This window comes from Schistocerca serialis, chromosome 4, assembly GCF_023864345.2.
Source record: "Schistocerca serialis cubense isolate TAMUIC-IGC-003099 chromosome 4, iqSchSeri2.2, whole genome shotgun sequence".
Classification (NCBI taxonomy): domain Eukaryota; kingdom Metazoa; phylum Arthropoda; class Insecta; order Orthoptera; family Acrididae; genus Schistocerca; species Schistocerca serialis.
The window spans coordinates 620,301,954-620,322,562 of NC_064641.1; the positions used below are offsets into that span (position 1 = coordinate 620,301,954).

General features: G+C 40.2%; 1 protein-coding gene across 1 annotated transcript in view; it reads right to left on the bottom strand.

The window, feature by feature from the left end:
• Positions 1–20,609, bottom strand: part of LOC126475427 (alanine--glyoxylate aminotransferase-like) — a 105,750-nt gene that overhangs the window by 38,281 nt on the left and 46,860 nt on the right. The window contains exon 3 of the mRNA XM_050103274.1: positions 3,659–3,824. Within this exon, the coding sequence (XP_049959231.1) occupies positions 3,659–3,824 (166 nt within the window). The remainder of the gene's footprint in view (positions 1–3,658; positions 3,825–20,609) is intronic.

Here is a 20,609-nt window from a genome sequence, read left to right on the forward strand (position 1 = left end):
TATGTGCCAGTGCTGAATAAATCATTGTTAAGTGAAGTTAGTGTTCATCATTAATATACTTACACCTTCTTCTACATGACATTATTCTGGTGGAGATGCTGGGTATTGGAACTTGTGATACCACACATTATCAATGACACAGTGACTTCCATCAGGCCACAACAGAGCTACCGTTTACATGGCAAGAAACCTGAGTTAAAGCTATATTCAACAGATCGCAATCTATCAGAGACAGAGGAAGAAGAGGACATCACGATGATAGCAACTGTGTGCCACCACATGAGACATCCTTCTGGGTTCTCTGGTGACAGTGGCCAAGATCCAACCAAACAAGTGGCTGAAGGTATATGAGCGTATAGCCAAATTTAACAAATGGGATGACACTGTGTGTTTGGCTAATGTATTTTTCTACTTGGAGGGCACTGCCAAGCAATGGTATGAGAATAATGAGGACAAGTTCACAGGCTGGGAAGTATTCCAGGTGGAACTGCACAAGTATTTTGGCGCCACACAATGACAGAAGTGCTAGGCTGAAGATAAATTAAAGTGCAGAGCACAGCGTCCAGGAGAAACAACAGCATCCTACTTTCAAGACCTCTTGGAGCTGTGTAAAATAGTGGATCCTAGTATGAAGGAGGAAGATAAGGTTGCACATTTCATGAAGGGTGTTGCTGAAGACATGTATCAAGCCCTACTCCTGAAGGAGGTTTTGACAGTAGACGACTTCATAAAATGGTGCCAGTATATCGAGAAAATGCATCGAAAAAGAATGACATGCAAGAAGTTTGAATGGCTTTCAAACATCATATCGATGTCTGTGATGGAGGAAGAAAGTGATTTCACAAGTGTTCTTCATCAGATAGTGAGAGAGAAAGTTCAGAAGGCACACCAACACGCCGATCAAGGTCTCTGCCGCTGTTTAGAAGCTCCAGCCGATCACCTAGCCACTGCAACCTGTAAAACTAAATGGTGCAACATTCCTCGGAAGTGAGGCCACCAAAGAGGAATCTCCTCCACCATCAATCACAACAAAAATGATTGGAAACTACGTTGATATCCTCATGGATGGCTGACCAGCTCAAGCTCTTGTGGACTCTGGAGCATCATATTCAGTCATTTCGGAGAAGTACCATCGCCAGTGGCAAAAAACCATATTCGTTGACAGCAAAACATCTCTGCTGAAGAGGGTTAATGGGAAATATGTAAAACCTACAGGAAGGTGTGCCATTTGTGTGGGTATAAATGGCCATACACAGCATTTAGAATTCATCGCCTTACAAGATTGTAGTCATGATGTCATTCTCGGATGGGACTTTTTGAAAGCTTCTCAGGCAATTATAGATTATGGTCACTCAAAGACTATGAAATACGAGATGAGATACTGTGGACAGGAAGATGCGCATTCGAGTATGCTGGATGAAGCTATCATTCCTGCAGTCAGCGCTAGAAAGGTAACTGTCATGTGTCATGCCATACATCAACCCATGGATCATAGTGGAATGTAAGAGAAGCATACCACTGAAGAATAACTTGGTCATCCCAGCCTCTGCCATCTCATTTAAGAATGTATTCAGTGAATTGTGGATAGTTAACTGTCACCAAGAACTGCAGATCCTTCCAAGATCCATGTGCATAGCAAACGCTGAGTCGTTATTTTGCATAACAGCTGAGCCTAATGGAAACCTCTCATGCCAAGTCTGTGGATGAAATCAGTGCTAACACTACGAGACAAGATCTTCTAGCTCAATTATCACCAGATATCAATAAGGAACAACAGAGGAAGCTACTTGCCATTCTTCAAGAGTTCTCTGAATGCTTCAATCCACAGGTGAAGAGCAAATTAGAGAAATTTATGGTGAAGCACCAGATTAGCAGTGGAGACCATCAACCAATAAGCAAGACAGCATACCATGTGTCAGCAACAGAACATCAAATAATTCGTGACAAGGTAGAGAAAATGATGAAGAATGACATCATTCTGCCTTTGCAGAGCCCATGGTCGTCACCAGTGATTCTTGTCAGGAAGAAGGATGGCAGTTGGCACTTTTGTGTTGATTTGAGGAAGCTTAATAAGATAACTAAAAAGTACATTTACCCTTTTCCATGAATTGATGATACATTAGATTGTCTGAAGGGGGCTAAGTTTTTCTCAACCATGGACATGTACTTGGGATACTGGCAAATTGAAGTAGATGAGGCTGATCATTAGAAAACTGAATTCATCACCCCTGAGGGCCTGTATGAGTTTAAGGTAATGCTGTTTGGTTTGTGTAATGCACCAGCAACTTTTGAACGGATGATGGATAATCTTCTAAGGCACCTGAAGTGGACAATGTGTCTTTGTTATTTAGATGACATTATAATATTCTCAGAGACATTTGATGAACACATAAAAAGACTTAGGGCCATTCTTAAATGTCTCCAATAATGCGGACTGAAACTTAATCCAAGAAAATGTCTCTTTGGAGCAAAAGAAATCAAAATACTTCGACACCTTGTGTCAAACGAAGGTGTGCAGCCAGACCCAGGAAAGGTGAGATCTATAACGGAATTTCCTATTCCTAAATGTATTAGAGATGTGAAAGGCTTCCTTGGATTATGTTCTTATTACCATCATTTTATCAAAGACTTTTGTATCAGAGCCAGGCCACTCCAAGAGTTGTTAAAAGCTGATGATAGATTTATCTGGGGTGGTGATCTCTATAATATAGTTTCATATAATACAATGGCTGTTATAATATAGCACCAGGAGAATAATAATGAAAGTGACATGGCAGTTAAGGAACTGAAATTACATTCAGGAAGAAAAATGCTCAAATCCTATCTCACGATCCAGATTTGAGGTTCCTTAATTTTCAGTAATTAGTACATCTATACCAAGAGAAACTGCACTTTTGTCTCCCTTCCACATTCTTTTCCAATTAAAGCTTGTAATCTGTCTCCAATGACTCAGTCATTAACATTGTATTAAACCCTAATTTTCTTTCATAATTTTGAAAAGTTTATTTTGATCCACTCTTTCACAATGAAATTTTAAATTTATTTTTCCATTGGTAAGAAGATCAAAGGTTATGAAGATGAGCCCTATAGTGCCAAATTTAACATCACTTATTGGCTGGGAATGAAACTGAAGCAGCAGTTATATCTGGAAGATACTGCCATGCTCATGGCAGTAATGTCTAGTGCTTGTGCTCAGTCTATTTTTGGACATTAGTTTAAGATATACCAGTAAACTATGAAGTGCCTTTATAGTTTAAGTCAAATAAAATTTCTGTGATACAATTTACACTAACCAAGTGGCAAATAATAATAATGGTTTGCTTCAAAAATAAAACTCACTCTTTGTCAAAACTAAATTGTTTACACTAACCAAGAGGCAAATTATGATAACTGTTTGCTTTGAAATAAAACTCACTCTTTTTCAGAACTAAATTATACATGAACTTCAACTGTTAATGAATCTATTTATCTAATTTTTAAAAATACAAACAAAGAAAAGTCAATGAAATACATTCATAAGAGCTACAGTCAGCAGTGAGAACAATACAGCTATTGTGTAGCAGTAATACTGATAATAAAGTAGTGCTGTACTTTTCTTAATTTCAATCTGATGCATTTCACACATTAGAAGAAAAAAAATTGTTTAGCAAATACATACTTATGACACAGTGGTCCAATTTGCTGCACATCTTGAAAAACTCCAGTTGTACTCTCTGCTTGCACTATGAAAAATATCTGTGGCTTATACTTTTGTAATGCATCTTCAATCTCTTTTAAAGTGAATGTCTTTCCATGAGTTGTTTCTATTGTATGTACATTTGCTCCTGAAAAATATAACCATACAGACTTTTTTTAAATGATGAAACTTAAAATAAGTATAATACTTTTTCAGTTAAAATTGTATTTAAAAACTCTAAATGAAAGAGAAAATTAAAGTCTAGAAACTATGCTGGGAAAGAAGTGATCAACTTCCTCACCAACTGCTGAAGCTATACTCTATTAACTCATTTTTAACTGACTGAATAAGATTGTGGCCAACAGAAACTAATAACAATCATCCAGTAAAGTGTTTAATATACTGCATACAAAATAAAACTTGTCAAGCTATGCATTGTGGCTCAATTGAGTGATAAAGTTTCTACTCAGAATATGGAAGCTAGATTTCAATCTTTAATTAATTTTCATTACTTCATTACTATATTGACTGCCACAAGGCCATGGCCAGCTACAGCAGAACCTTACACTTGACACAATTTGTCCACCGGCAGCCACAGCAAAGCCTCACACCTGGTGCTGTGGCTGCCTTGACCTGGCAGTGAAACATCCACCACTATGTGTTGACAGTCAATGTGTTAATTCATACACTGTGTTCTGTAAATCCCACCATAAAGGAGAGCCATCAAGAAAGAGGAATGAGTCAAGGTTGTAAATCAGCAGTCAGAAGCAGCAGATTACTTCTTTGTGATTTGGGGAACACTTGTAAATTTTGTGCAGCTATGGCTGGAAGGTAGTAGTTAAGGGACTGATTGGCACATTGGGTGGTAGGTGTGGGCAATGTTGATATTTAGCAAATGATTCTGCAAGGCAGGTTTGTGACATCGCTCGCAGGTGGGAAGGCATGGCCCAGCAGGCACTGCATACAAGTGTGAAGTAATCAGGGTAGCACAAGACACTGACATGCTGTGAAGAGCCCATACATTGCTGTTACAACAGTGCCTAGCAACCTGTGTGTAGGAGCTGAAGTGGACCGAGGAAAACTGACATTGTAATTATTAAAGAGCACTCCACATTTCCCCTCCATATAGGAAAAAGGCATATAAATAACTGAGTGTGGAGGCTCAAAGGAGACAGTTGTGTCAACATTCTGTCCATGTCTAAAACTGGACAGAATGATAATTGTTGAAGTTGCAGGCCAACCACAATGAACTTTTGATGATATATTGTTGACCAACCAGTCCACTGAAAGTACCTCCAACCTCTGCTGCATCACCTTGGAGCCACAGCGGCAAGAGGAGCAAGAGAGCTGTTGGCCTCTACTCTCTGGGTGACATCGTCCACTGGACTGCAAGCTACCATTGACAGGGATTAGGCTAGGGAGTGAACTCACGACTTCCTGTATGTCTGCGGTCACTGACTGAGCTGACCTGGGTAGATGGTTTGAGCTTCTAAGGCTCACTACAATGATGGTGGTCACTTTCTTCCCTTTGGCACTCTACATGGGGCCCACAAGTGGCACTTGAGGGAGCAGTCAGCCATCTTAAGGGCAACGGGCACAGCTTAAGGATGTGATGGCCACTTAGCTGTGGAACGAATAGGAGTGTTACATCTACAAGGCTGGATGACCAGAAGGCCAATGCTGCAGATTCTGGCACTGGCATTGGCGCTGACCCACTCATGCACACTGTGCGGCACCATCTCTGAGTTCAGTAGAAGACCCGCTGTGTACCTTCAAAGTAATAAAGTCAGTGACACACTTGCTGGTGTTTCTCTGCATGCTTCGGCATGAGTAACACCTCTCTCCCAAACTATACCTCCTGGTTGTTCTGACATATTACAACCCCTGAGTTTGGGGGGTTGCAATAATTTGGGATCAATAAGTGGTTGTTTTGCTTTCCAATACAAAATGTTGTGTCAGAAAGTGTCCATCCATGCCTAACACTAAGTTCTGGGGGGAGAGTTGGTTTTGGTGAGTGGTGAGTGAGGCAGTGGCACTTGACGTAGGTACCAGCTCAGCACCATGTAGCATGGTGAGTCTAAGTTTTATTTATGTTTTTTCGACGTCTGCAGTCATTGTCAGAGTTAGCTGTGTGAGCTAGGATTCAAGATGTTTGGAATTACTTTTGCGAAACCATAGGAACCTGCAGACTTATCTTTCTTTAGAGGTAATGATGGATGTGGTAATTTAGTGCCATTGAGGTATTCATTTTGCAATTTATCTGGGCACAGATTGCTGTTTACCAGAGCTGTAGCAGATGTTTGTTCTGTATGTAGGCATACTGGTAATCTGTCTGTTAGTTGTACTTAGTGTAGATGGGGGATGATTCACTAGAGAAATTGATTTGTGATTAGGTTGTTTTTTTGTAGGGTTAAATGAGAGTTTGTGTTTTGTCTTTAAAAAATATCAGTTGAATTAACGTGGAAGTAGAGACACAAAATGGTGGAAACATGTGCTACTACCTTGGATGCAGTTGCAGCTTTAACTCAGCAAGTGCAAGCATTAACAGAGAAATTTGAGAGCATGAAAGAGAGATATGTTGAACTTAATTGTGAGTTAGAGGCTCTTAAGGAGGGTCATGATCAGTCACAACAGGAAAGTAAGTCTGGATTAAGGGTGCCTTCTGTTTTATATGACCCGGCAGTGGTCACACTGGTCAATCCCTTCTTGGGCAAGGTAATGGAGAATGTGACAACATTCATTAAGTACATGGATGGTAACCCCATATGTTGCTAACCCATATGTTGCTAACATGCATTTGTCAGAGGATGCCAAAGCGTGTGTTGTCTACCATGAGACATTGAGCAAAGAACATGCATTCCAGGAGTGGGCCACTGGATTGTATCAGAGGTACCACAAGCAGAACAGTGAGCGGTTTTTTGGGGAGAAATTAAGTAAGTTGCCGATGCAGTGCAATGAGTCTGTGGAAGCATTCTTGGATAGAATCCATAAACTAAATGCAAAGATATATGTACAGACCCAGAATGCAGGAGCTAATAGGGTGCTGTTACAGAAGGTGGAAAATAGAGCAATGGCCTTTTTGCTTGGTATACTTCTTGAAATTTCACAGAAGGTATGGATGGAGAACCCAGAAGAGTCAGTTCTTAGGGTCACAACACTTATAAAGGAGGTAGACATGGTGACAAAGCAGAGAGTGGGCCACTGCGTGTTCATTTCTGAAGTCAAATTTTATGAATGTGGTCGGGAGGGGCATGTACAGAAGCACTGTAAGCAACCAGAGTGCTATGCATTTGGCATAGTGGACCACTGGTAATTTGAGTTTAGATGTGGGAAGGGTGGAAAGCACTGACAAGGCAAGCAGCCATTAAATACAAATGGGACTGCTTCAACCATCAAGAGGCAGTCCCAGTAAACCATAATACAGCATAAGTTAATGCACAGACAGAATGTAGCTTAGAGGGATTAGTAGGTGGCAGGAAACAGAGATTTTTAGTGGACAAAGGTGTGAATGTGTCCATTATCAGTCTGGACCTCATGAGAAAATGGAGACCAGAGCCACCAAAGTATATAGGTTACGTGGTGTTGGTGATAAAGGGTGTTGGTGATAAAGGGAGTTCTGGGCTAGACTTCCTCAATAAACATCACGCTAAGATTGATCTTATGCAATGCCCAGTGGAACTCAGTGGGACTCTGTTTCAACTGGGGGAAACAGTTGCAACTGAGACAATGGCACAAGGTTCACCTTTCATGGGGGTGAGACCAACTAAACTGCATACATTTTCAGTAAAGAACAATCAGCAGGATAAAATACCAACAGGTACAGGAAAGATAGTGTGGGTTTCAGTGGAAACCAACTAGCTGAGGGAAACATTATATGTGACTGACCTACTCTTAAACAATGAAGTGTTGGATAGTTCAAATCAAATGGCTCTAAGGACTATGGGACTTAACGTGTGAGGCCATCAGTCCCCGAGACCTAAACTACTTCAACCTAACTAACGTAAGGATATCACACACATTAATGCCCGAGGCAGGATTTGAACCTGCGACCATAGCAGCAGCACGGTTCCAGACTGAAGTGCCTAGAACTGCTTGGCCACAGTGGTCAGCTGTTGGATAGTTCACACTGTTTTATCTCCAAGAGTTTAGTGCATGTGAGTGACATTAATGGGGAATAGACGATTCCCAATAGTATGGATAACTTTGCCGGAGGTTGATAAAGGCCAAAGCTTTGACAAAGGCCAAAGCTTTAATTCTGAGAGTCTTCTTGTTGTGCCTATCTGTGACTCAGCATCTCCGCTATATGGTAAGCAGCAACTTTCCTTTCATAATATTGTAAGCAGATACAGTCATTCACTGACCTCTGTAATTATAATAGATGGTTTGTGAAAGTTTCTGCAGTAATAGCCGTACCCTTCAGCAAGCTACTGAAAAAGGGGACAAAATTCCATTGGTCACAGGAATGTTGGAAAGCATTTAAAAAATTGAAAGAAATTTTAGTTTCAGATCTAGTATTGGTTTTTCCAGATTTTGAGACAGAGTTTATCCTTTCATGTGATGCTTCAAATGAGGCAATTGGTTGTGTTTTGGGACAGTTGGTACATGGTTAGGAACATCTGATCACTTATGCTTCAAGGCAGTTAAACAAAATGGAGTGTAGCTATTCAATAACAGAAAAAGAGATGTTGGTGGTCATATGTGGTATTACATATTTTCAGTGTCATCTGTATGGTAGGAAGTTTAAGGTCATGACAGACCATGCTTCATTTAAGTCATGGCTCACTTTGAAAGATCCAGTTAGTAGATTAACTTGGTGGGCAGGTAAGCTTAGTGAATTTGAGTATGAGGTGATCCTTAAGCGAGGGAGATCACATGCAAATGCAGATTCATTAAGCTGCGGGTTGGTGATGTTAAGTACACCAAAGAAGAGCACTGAAAAGTAGCAGCAGGCATAGGAAAGGGATAAGTTGTGTCAGGCATTTACGCCACAGCCATATTTCTTATGCATGAGGGTTTGTTGTGTAGAAAAATGATGTGTGGACCACATGCGGTTGTTCCAGAGGGTGTTTGGAAGGAAGTTTCGCCTCAAGCTCACAACCTTATGTTGTCAGGTCATGGTGGGCAATGTGCAATTGACAGATATGTAACAGAGCAGTTTTGGTGGAGGAATGGAAGGGTGACATGGAGCAATATGTTAAGGACATTACACATTACAGAGGGTCGACATTACACATCAGAAAGTGCTGCTGCAAAGGTTACCAGGAGTGTCCAGTTCATTTTCTATGGTAAGGTTGGATGTCCTTGGCCCATTCAACAAAGCACCTGCAGGAAATAGGTATTTTCTCATGATCATTTATCATTTTTCTTCATTGAGAGACTGGAACACATGTACAAGACAGTCGCAAAGATGTTGAGATACTAAGTAGGTTCCAGGAGCGATGATTGGGACACTTATTTTACCTTACATACAGTGTGCGTATAATTCAAAAGTTCATATTTGCAACAGGCTTGTTGCCATTTGAGTTGATGTACAGGAGGAAAATGCTATCTCCTTTTAATGTTTTGATTCCTAAATTAGGACAAGATGGTGAGTTGGTGAGGAAGTTTGCCAGGAGAATTAGACAAGTTTGGAGGAATGTACAAAAGACAAACATGGAGGGTTAGAATGCCATGAACAACCGAACAGATGCATGTGTAAATTGACGTAATATTGCATTAGGCAGTGTTTAATGGTCACTGGTCCCTATAAGTCAAAGGGCAAAATGAAGAAATTTTTAACAAAATACCAGGGATCATACCAGGTCATGGAAATGGCTTCACTGGTCAAAAGGAATGATAGAGGGGATACCACAGCCATCAGTAGCTGACCAGGTGGTGAAATTTACAAAGAGTAAAAAGAAGGAACCTGGAATTGGTGAGCAATGTAAGATGCATGATATGCTGTATGGGTTGAGGTAGCATAAGTAAGTTGTATAATAGTAATTTGTTGGGTTTTATTTGGTTTAGTATATCAGGGAATATGAATTTTTTTATTGCCATAGGGATATTTATTGTTTGTGGACTGTGCATTCTCAGAAGGAGGAAGGAGGTGATAGAGCAATTTGTGATCTGTCCAGGTGGCCAAGTACAAACTGATATGTAGACATGTGAGGCAAGTTTGTTTCTGTAGGAATCAAATGGAATGAGTTGTGGGAAGGAACTTCTGCAAGCATGAACATACTTCCAGAAGTTGCGTAAATGCTGATTATACTCCATATTCATGCCAAAAACTGTGTGGTTGAAATGCTATGAATGAGGCAGACTGATGGGCTAAAATAACTTGAGCTTCAGGAAAGCAGAATCATCATTAATAGCACAACTTGTGAGATAGTTGGGATGGATTTTGGTCTTCTGGCTATGCTTACAGGCTTAACTGCTATAATATTGTTGTGGAATATGTTGTATTGGCCAGAAGTATCTCTGAGGGTATTACCCATTCAAAATTTGACATATTTAAATAGCACACTCAATCCAAAGCTTTTGCAGTTGTTGGACATATTAATAATGTCTGAGGTAGAGAGAATTTTGATGGAACAAATGTGACAGCATATCCACCATTTCCTGGAAGAACAGGAGCACAAAGTGTTAGTGGTGAGCATATTGGCCATCAGTTGTGGCATGTTTCTAGAACACTTTTGCATACTGTATTTCAGGGTAAGACATAAGAGGGCACAGGCTGTGGGCATACCAACATACCAATTACCAGTAGAATGTTTGACCAGCATTAGTCAGGGCTGCAATTAGTTTTAAGACCTTGATTAGTGTATAAGGGTATGATACGGGGTACATGATAGAGGTAAAGTGTGAGTGGAAGTCCTGTATCATGAATTAGGGAGACTGACCTCAATAAGTAAATTATTAGAGTTAAGATGGATAAGTGGAGTACAATGTTAAAGATTCAGGATGAATCTTCTCAGAAGGGAGGAGGTATGCTGTGCCATGAATATCTACAGGCATGGATTTGGAGAATTGTTGTAAATATTGTGCAGCTATGGATGGAAGACAGTAGTTAAGGGACTGATTTGGAACACCAGATGGCAGGCATGGGCAATGCTGATATTTAACAAATGACTCTGTGAGACAGGTTTACAACACCACTCGCAGGTGGAGAGGCACGACCCAGCAGCAGTATATAAGTGTGAAGCAATCAGGGCAGCACTGGGCACTGACATGCAGTGAAGAACCCATATGTTGCAGTTGCAACAGTGCATAGTGACTTGTGTGTAGGGGCCAAAGCAGGATGAGAAGAGCTGACGTTCTAACTATTAAAGAGCACTCCACTTGTCCCCTCCAGATGAGATACACCAGAGGTGTAGGGAAAAGACGTATAAATAAGTGAACCCACAGTCTCAGAGTAGGCAGTTGTGTCATCATTCTGTCTGTCTAAAACTGGAGAGAATGATAACTGGTGAAGTTGCAGGCTAACCATGATGACCTTATAGTGCCAACCAGCCCACTGAAACTACCACCAACTTCTGCTGCACAGTTGCATCATAGCTGTGGTGGGGCGCATTGCACCTTGCAGCTGCACTGGTTTGATAACAAGAGGACTGATGGCCTCCACTTTCTGGGTGATAATGTCTGACTGCAAACTGCCATCCGCAGGGGCAGAGCCAGGGCATGAACTCGCAGCCTTCTAAGTGTAGAGCTGTCTGTGATCACTTATCGAGCTGCTCTGGGTGGACAGTCAGAGCTGCTAAGGATCACTAAAATCACAGTGGTCAGTTGCTTCCCTCCAGCACTCTACATGGGATCCATAAGTTGCACTTAAGGAAGCAGTCAGCCATGTTACAGGCTATCGGTGTGTCTAATGCACACAGTGGTCACTTAGGCGTTGCGTGAGCAGGAGTGCTATGTCTGCATTGCTGGGCAACCGGATGCAGATGCTGCATATTCCGGCATTGTCACTGGTGCTGACCCATGCATGCATGCTGTGCATCACCAAGTTCAGTGGAAGGCCCGTTGTGTACATTCAATGTAATAAAGTCAATTACACATTTGCCCACGTTTCTCTGCGTGCTTTTGCATGAGTCACCCCTCTCTCCCAAACCTTAACTCTCAAGCATTCTGACATATTACAACCCCTGAGCTTGGGGGGTTTTAATAGAAGTATACTAACAACAGATTATGGTTGGTGCTAAGAAAATTGACAACTGATTTCAGAAAGTAAGGTACACATGTCATCTCATGCTGAGACCATTGCACAACAAGAGTTATGCATTGAAAGAGTGTACATGTTCTGGGTTTCCTAGAGCCACAGCTATGCCGTGGTATAAATAAAGGTGCATAACAGTGTTGGGAGTGAAATGGCATGCTAACTGGAAACATACTCCAAAGCTGAAGGACATGGGGCAGTACAATTCTTGTGGCCAATACTTATGGAGGACCGGAGTATACCAAATTTCATGCAAATATGGTGTCACATGTTTGGACAAACAGTGCTCACAATAAAAAATCAATGCCAGAAACATCATTGGCACTCTTGATTAATGTATACTAATAAGCACTGGTGCAGTATCATTAGAGTTGCCACTGGAATATGTACCAGGTGCAATATCATCAACCGAGACTGTCACTATAGCCTCAGAGAGGCTTGGGAACCAGGACTGGATCAGATTGAGAAGACACACTGCAAACACTATGAGCTGTTTGGCCATGGTGGAAGGAAATACTTATAAACAGTGATGCAACATGAAATTCTAGTGGTACATGGACAAAATGCATTGTGTTGTCAGGTTGTAGCGAAATAGTGCCAACAATTTGACCAAGGTCACCATACAGTCCAGATCTTGTAGATTAAATTGACTTTTGCATATATAGACTTGTTGACTGTGTTGACAAACAGTGTCATGTATCCACATTGCTGCAATTGGATCACACCACTGCGTCTTGTCAGCCACAGATGCTGACATAGTCATCTCTTCGGTGGCCATCAGCTGCATTGGGTGTGGATAGTGTATGGAGTGGCTCACAGGGGAAGAGGATATAAGTTGGGTATGTGCCCCCAGGAGGTCAGTTCATCAGCACACCTGATGTCGCCACAACTGACTGCTGAAATATTGTGCTTGTTGGACACTATGAATTGACAGTACACACATGGATTGTTAATTCAATGTGTAAATTGCTATATATACATATATATTGGAAGGAACCAGGTATTTTAAAATAAATCACAGCTTCTCCTGTTTCACTATGCAGGTGCTGTTTTCATCAGTTACTCTATACTAAGAATTTATGTAATTTATCTGATGTCATAGACAAGTATCAGTTATCTATAGCCTGGAAAAGTTGGAAATTGACTTAATAAACATGAGCATTAGTGTTAAGGAGTATTCACATCCCTGTGTTCAAAAATTTCAATAAACTAGAGGAGAATAGCAGTTCTGATATGCAGTACGAGTGCTTTCACAAGTGGCCCTGACTCTAGTAGGGCAGGATATGCCTGTGATGGGGTTGGAATTGGATGAGCTGGATGGGTGCGTAGGACATTTCTTGCATTTGAGTCTTCCATAAGGCTGTAGCCCACATAGCAAAGGATTTGGAGGTGCTGGACTATTTTACAAGAGGAAGATCTGTGGACATAATGTTCATCATTTTCAGATTTTCTGTGATTTTTGCTTAGCCGTTTGTATAGGTATGACTACCAACTACCTACCCACATGAAATACCATTGTCAAACTGTGGCCAAGAACACAGTTGCACACCCAGTGGTGGAACACTCTGCTGAGTGCAAAACGCTAAATTGCAATGCCTGAGAGATGGTGCTTATTGTAAACAACTAGCACTACAACACAACCATATACAAACCAAGTTTGAAATCCACACGTATTACAAAAATGGATGTATGTTCGCGTATGTTCCACATACCCTCCTAATCATTTTCAGATTTTCTGTGGTTTTTGCTTAGCCGTTGTATAGGGATGACTACCTACCCACATGAATGACCACTGTCAAACTGTGGCCAAGAACACAATTGCACGCCCAGTGGTGGAACACTCTGCTGAGTGCAAAATGCTAAATTGAAATGCCTGCTTCACAATCAATGCCATCTGGATCCTGCCACTCCCCAACACCAATGTCCCTGAATTACTTAGATGGAAATTATCATTGTCATATGTCATTCAATCCTGCAGTCCCCATGATCTCAATTTCCATGGCCCAGTCCTGCATCTACCCCCACTTCTGTCCCTAAGCACCCACTTCATTCATTCTACTCTTACACTCTCATCTCCAATGTCTCTCCCTTTCTCTGTCTACCTATTCCTCTCCACTCTGCCCCCCCCCCCTGCCCCCAATCCCACTCCCACTCATCCCCTCAATCCCAGTGTGTGCTACATGCAACACCCCTAGCCTGCATTGGGGTGAGTTCACCAGTGCCACATCTCTATCCCATCCACTTGCTGCCTCTCCCTCACAGCCATCAGCTTCTCTTTGTAAAATGCAAAGGGAACAGACAAATAAACTTGAATCATTAAAACTGCTGTTCACAACTGCAGTCATACTATCATGCTATATGGTAGTACACACACAGTGAAGTACAACTATGAAGTAAAAAGAAGACAGCTTGCCAATGCCTTATGAAACAAGCAGGTCCTCATATGCACCTATTCTATAAACATCTAATATATTTGTTTGCCTTCTATGTTTTCCTATACCTTTCATCTGGTTATGATTGGTGAGTTTTTGTGCTCATGCTTGTGAAGGTTTCCTGATGGGTACAAATGTCTTAACATCAGTGGGAGTGGTGTGAAAAGGGGATGACATAAAAGCTTAACTTAGTAATGTCTGGAGCAGTTTCAATCAACTTTTGTCTACAAGGTGAGTAACATCAGACATAACACCTCTTTTGTTATGTGAACAATTCCTGATATCAATATGAGGTTTTCCACAGTTGATAGTATGCTGAGGACTATGTAATGTTTTGTATGGATGATGCTATGAACTCTGGTATCAACTGAGATATGGAAACAAGTATGTTTTTTTAAATGGAATCACGTAATTTTCATAACTGCATTCAGTAACTCTGGTTAATATTAACATTGAAACCTTTCACAAAAGACTCTAAGAAATGTACTAAAATTGGAAAAAAAAATGCAGCCAGAGATGGCAATAGAGGTGTAAAAACTGCCAGGCAGAGCTCTCATGCCAGGCTCTGTTGTTATACGTACCAAGGCAGGCCTGCACTACTAAGTTCAAGCATCATTTCCTGTACAACATACACATTGTGTCCCAATTCCATTAAAATGGTAGCTTTTAAAAACAAAAATCATGGATTATGTTCGCAAATTACAATATTTATTCACAACAGTTACCTCATGAATCAATACACAGCTGAAATCATTTGAAAAGTGTTTTTTTTAAATAGACACTGTAGTCCTTTTTTGGAATTGCATTTAGTGCTGCAGTACAGTTTTCTTGCATCTACAGCTACATTTATACTCTGCAAACCACCATGAGGTGCATGGCACTGGGTATGTCCCATAGTACCAGGTATTAGAGTTTCTTCCTATTCCATTTGCTTATGGAATGTGAGAAGAATGATTGTTTGAATGCCTCTGTGTGTGCAGTAATTATTCTAATCTTATCCTCACCATCCCTTTGTAGTTTATCCCTAGAGTAATCATTTAAATCCAGTTTTTGAAGCTTTGTTAATAGACTTTCTGGGGATAGTTTACATCTGTCTTCAAGAGTCTGACATTTCAGTTCCTTCAGTATCTCTGTGCCAGTCTGCCCTGGATCAAACAAACCTGTGACCATTCATGCTGCTTTTCTCTGTATATGTTCAATAACCCTGTTAGTCCAGATCCACACACTTGAGCAATATTCAAGGATGGGTCGCACAAGTGATTTGTAGGCAATCTCCTTAGTACACTGGTTGCCCTTCCCCAGTATTCTACCAGTTAACCAAAATCTACCACCTGCTTTATCCATGACTGAATCTATGTGATCATTCCATTTCATATCACTACAAAGTGTTACACCCAGATATTTGTATAAGTTGGCCAATTCCAACAGTGACTCACTGATATTATAGTTATAGGAGACTATGTTTTTTCATTTTATGAAGTGCACAATTTTACATTTCTGGACATTTAGAGCAAGTTGCACACAATGTTGAAATCTTATCAAGATCTGACTGAATATTTATGCAGCTCATCTCAAATAGCACTTCATTATAGATATTTACATATATTATAGATAACTGCAAAAAGTCTGATTTTGTTATTATTATTGTCTGCAAGGTCATTAATATACAACATGAACAGCAAGGCTCCCATCACACTTCCCCGGGGCACACCCGAAGTTACTTCTACATCTGACAATGACTCTCCATCCAAAATTACATGCAGTATCGTCCCTACCACAAAGTCTCAATACAGTCACAAATTTCACTTGATACGCCATATGACAGTACTTTTGACAATAAGTGTAGGTGTGGTACTCACTCAAATGCTTTTCAGAAATCAAGAAACACTGCATCTATCTGGTTACGTTGATCCAAAGCTTTCAGTATGTCATGTGAGAAAAGTGTGAGTTGGGTTTTAAATGATGCAACCACATTAGTTGGCATTGAGGAGGTCATTCTCTTCAAGAATATGTTCTTGAGCTCAGAATATGTTCTAAGATTCCACAACAAATCAACCTAAAGGATATTGGACAGTAGTTTTGTGGATCACTTCTACTACCCTTCTTGTAGACTGGTGTGATCTGTGCCTTTTCTCAAGAACTGGGCATGGTTTTTTGTTTGAGGGATCTACAGTAGATTATAGTTAGAAGAGGGGCTAACTCAGCTGCAAATTCAGTATAGAATGTGACAGGGATTCCATTGGGCCATGGAACTTTGTTCAATTTTAATGATTTCAGCTATTTCTCAACACCACCATCACTAATACTTATTTTATTCATCTTTTCAATGGTGCAAGAATTAAATTGGAACAATTCTCCTAGAGTTTTCTTTGTAAACAAACGTTTGAAAATGAAGTTCAGCTTTTCAGCTTTTGCTTTGATATCTTCAATTTCAGTTCCTATCTCATTCACTAGGGACTGGACACTAACTTTGGTCGCACTAACAGCCCTTACATGCAACCAGAATTTCTTTTGATTATATGAAAGATCATTTGACAATATTCTGCTACAGCAGTCATTGAAGGCATCATGCATTGCTCTCTTGATAGCCACATGTGTTTCATTCAGCATCTCTCTATCTATAGCCCTACACTTTGTTTTACACCTATTATGCAGCAATTTCCATTTCTGTAGATGTTCCTATGCTACAAATGTTCCTTCCCATCTTGAACTGTTCAACTGGGTACACATTTTTCTATCCAGTACATGTTAACTATTCTTTTAAATTTCACCCAGAGTTCTTCTACATGCTCCTGACGTATGCTGAGAGTTTCAAGTTCCTCACTGAGATAAGACATTATTGATTTTTTATCTAGTTTACTGAACATATATTTCTTTCTGCTTGTTTTAGTTGTCCTTTGTACTTTGGTACTCATTGTTGCCACAACTGCATTGTGGCCACTGATATCAGTTTCCATGTGGACATCCTCAAAGAGGTCAGGTCTATTTGTTACCATTAGATCCAATATATTTCCATCATGAGTGGGGTTCATAACTATATGTTTTAGGCAGTTTTCAAAGAAAGCATTTAGTAAAGTTTTACAAGATGTCTTATCATGCCCACCACTAACAAAACTGTAATTTTCCCAATTAATTGTTGGATGATTAAAGTCTCCACTGATGATGAAATTAAGTACAAGTGAACTTAGGTTTCCTCTGAAGTTTTCAGTTACATCTGGAGAAGATTCTGGTGGGCAATAGAAGGATTCCATTATCATTTTATGCCCCCCCTTGATACTGAGTTTTGCCCAATCAATCTCACATGCAACTTCAATTTCGATTTTGGTGCATTTATGATTTTGTCTACTGTGACAAATACACCACCTCCATTTCCCATTTGCCTATCCTTTCAATATACACTTAAATTTTCCCCCAAAATCTCACTGTTATCAATTTCAGGTTTCAACCAACTTTCTGTACCTAGTATTATGTGAGCTTCACTTCTTTTCATGAGTGCTTCTAACTCTGGCACTTTGTTACGAATGCTTTGGCAGTTTATGGTTTTAATACTCTCTCCTGGGGGAGGCATTTCTTTTGATCTTTCATTGATAGTTCTGGGTTTCCTACAGTCATCATTATCTGGACTGGATGGAGAGTTGATGAATCTGAAAACCCTTGTGTGCACCCCACACACAGTCAGCTACCTGAGTAGAGCCTCTGATGTTTGGTGCACACCAGACCCATTTAGTGGGACACTGCAGTTCCCAATCCCATGGCACAAGTCCAGGAAGTCACATCCTAGGTTGTCACAGAACTTTCAAAATCTCTGGTTCAGTCCTTCCACTTGACTCAGAACCAAAGGGCCATAATAAGTTCTGGGGAGAATGCTGAAAATTGTGAGCTTTGTTGAAACACTCAAATCTGGTCTTCTCAACTTTCTCTGTCACTCACTGGAATGACCAAGAATGACACTGGAGACCAATGTGTGCCACAATCTGCAGTTGATTGCACCCTTTGGCCTCAGTGGCTGCTGGAATAGCCTCTTCAACATGTTGAATGAGGCCTCCAGATATACACACTGAGTACACCTGGTGTCCTTTCCTGTTCCTTGCTGCCATTTACATAATGGGTACCATCATTCCCCATATGTTTGAACTGCCGATAATTAATAGACCCCTACCCCTTTGCATTTGCCTCCTCCTGACACCAGACAAAATAGGTTTCCCCAAAACATGCTAAGTGATTCCCACTGTCTCAGTTTCAGTTTCAGTGACACAGCATCTCAAACTCATTGGTTAGGGGGATGGGTACAACACCCTGTGTCCTCCCTGGTCCCGTCCATCCGGTACAGGATGCCTAGATCTACCACTGACATGCCACTTGCAGTCAAGTGGATGGGTAATGACAGATCCCATACTTTCTGCAGAGGAGACAGGATCCACAGGAGAGGAGAGTACTTGAGGTACCTCTAGCACAGGTATCACAGGTACGCAGCTCTCAGGAACTGTTCCCACACACCAAATTGCAGCAGCTGTCAATCGTTTGACTGTAGTAAGGGTGATTTACAGCTGCTTATAAATGTCAACCAACTCATCTCATGTTTTGGATCAGCATTCACAGTGAGGCTGCATTTTGGATGGTGCAATGTATTACAAGGCAGTGAACAAAGGACTTTAACTTAAACTGGGTGATTAGCTTTTAATCTATAGAGCTAAAAAGTTCCTAATTCTCTATAGGAATTGAAGCAGATACACAAAACAAGATTTCTATTAAGGCAGCACAAAAACTTGTGGTAGATATTACTAGTGTCCTACAACGTTTTTACGTTAATTATAGGTGTTCGCAAACCCAAAAATCGAGTTAATTTACAATAAACACAGATGATTTATAGCGATACTCTTCTGTAAGGCAAAACTAGATGTAACACAAAATGTCAGTTAGAAAATCTACTACAATAACTAAATTACAAACCCCAGTTGCTCGTAGATTATGCAAAGGACAATGGTAGCTTTCAAAAATTTTAAAAAATGCACATTTGTTTGCACTGATACAATGAAATTCAAGCATAATATATACTTTGGCTGAACTGTGTTCCTCAAATGCTGCTTTGCTATGAATTAAATTATGTATCAAAAAACACTTGTACCATTAACTTACAAAAATATAGTTTTGAAAGTGTCCAAAAATTCTGAAACTAGCTATTTCTCATGAAATTGGACAACAAAATTACAGAAAAATTGTTTTGAACAAGGATACGCCTACTGTCCTTACAATTTTTTAAAGAGCATAATTTATTTTAAGCCTACAATTGACAATAGCAATACTATTTTATCACGGCACTTATGAATGTTCAAAATTTCACGATGTATAACAATACAAATGGGTACTGATACAGTCGGTGAAAGACTATGGAGGATAAGTGATGCAAACAGTAAAATATGTGAATATAGAACTTGAAATTGATACATGACCTAGTTCATGTTCATCGCATAGGTGAACTACTGCTGCCAGTTGAATCCAATGTTGACAAATTGAGATAGGTTTCCTATTGCACTGAATATATGGTCATTTTTAAGACTGGTGGGAATCTTAAATCAAATACTGTACATTTATATATTAATTTTGAGTATAAGACCACCTGAATTTTGGAGGCAATTTTTTGAAGAGAAAAATTTGTCTTGTAGTCTGTAAAATACTGCTATAAAAGCAAACTATTGAGGATTTTTGACCAGATTGGTAGGCAAATTTTTTCTTTTACATTCATTCAGTTCTTTGTACATGCATTCTGGTTTCAGCCAGTTTTTGCTGCCAGTAAGGTCTCCACTTTATTTAAGCATGCGAAGAATCTCCTTTGCTTTGTAATGTGGATGTTGAACTATGGTGCAGCTTCCAACACCTCACAAGCTTGGTGGGCATGGTGCATTCTTGAAACATATGTACTGATACTCCACATCTTTATCTCCTATGTTTACTGCTCAGGTAATTTGAATCCTGTTTCCTATCACATTTGCTAATAAGAAATACTTTTCTGCTTTCCTTAACAGCCCATTTATTACTTTTTTATCATTGATGCTGTAACGGATTTATGATCACAGATTCCATCTGGGTCTTTCAATCACCAGAAGGTCTAAGACATACCCTCATGAGTTGTTTCCTTGGTATGTGTTTTAATCATATGAGGTTTGTGACACAATGTGTCATATCTGAATATCGGTGATCAACTGTGGGCGGACATGGTGTTTGGTTTGTGTGCGCTGTGGCAGGGGACCAGGTGATTGCACCTATGACAGGTCGCTGATAGGTGTGATGGCACACAGAACAGCAAGGT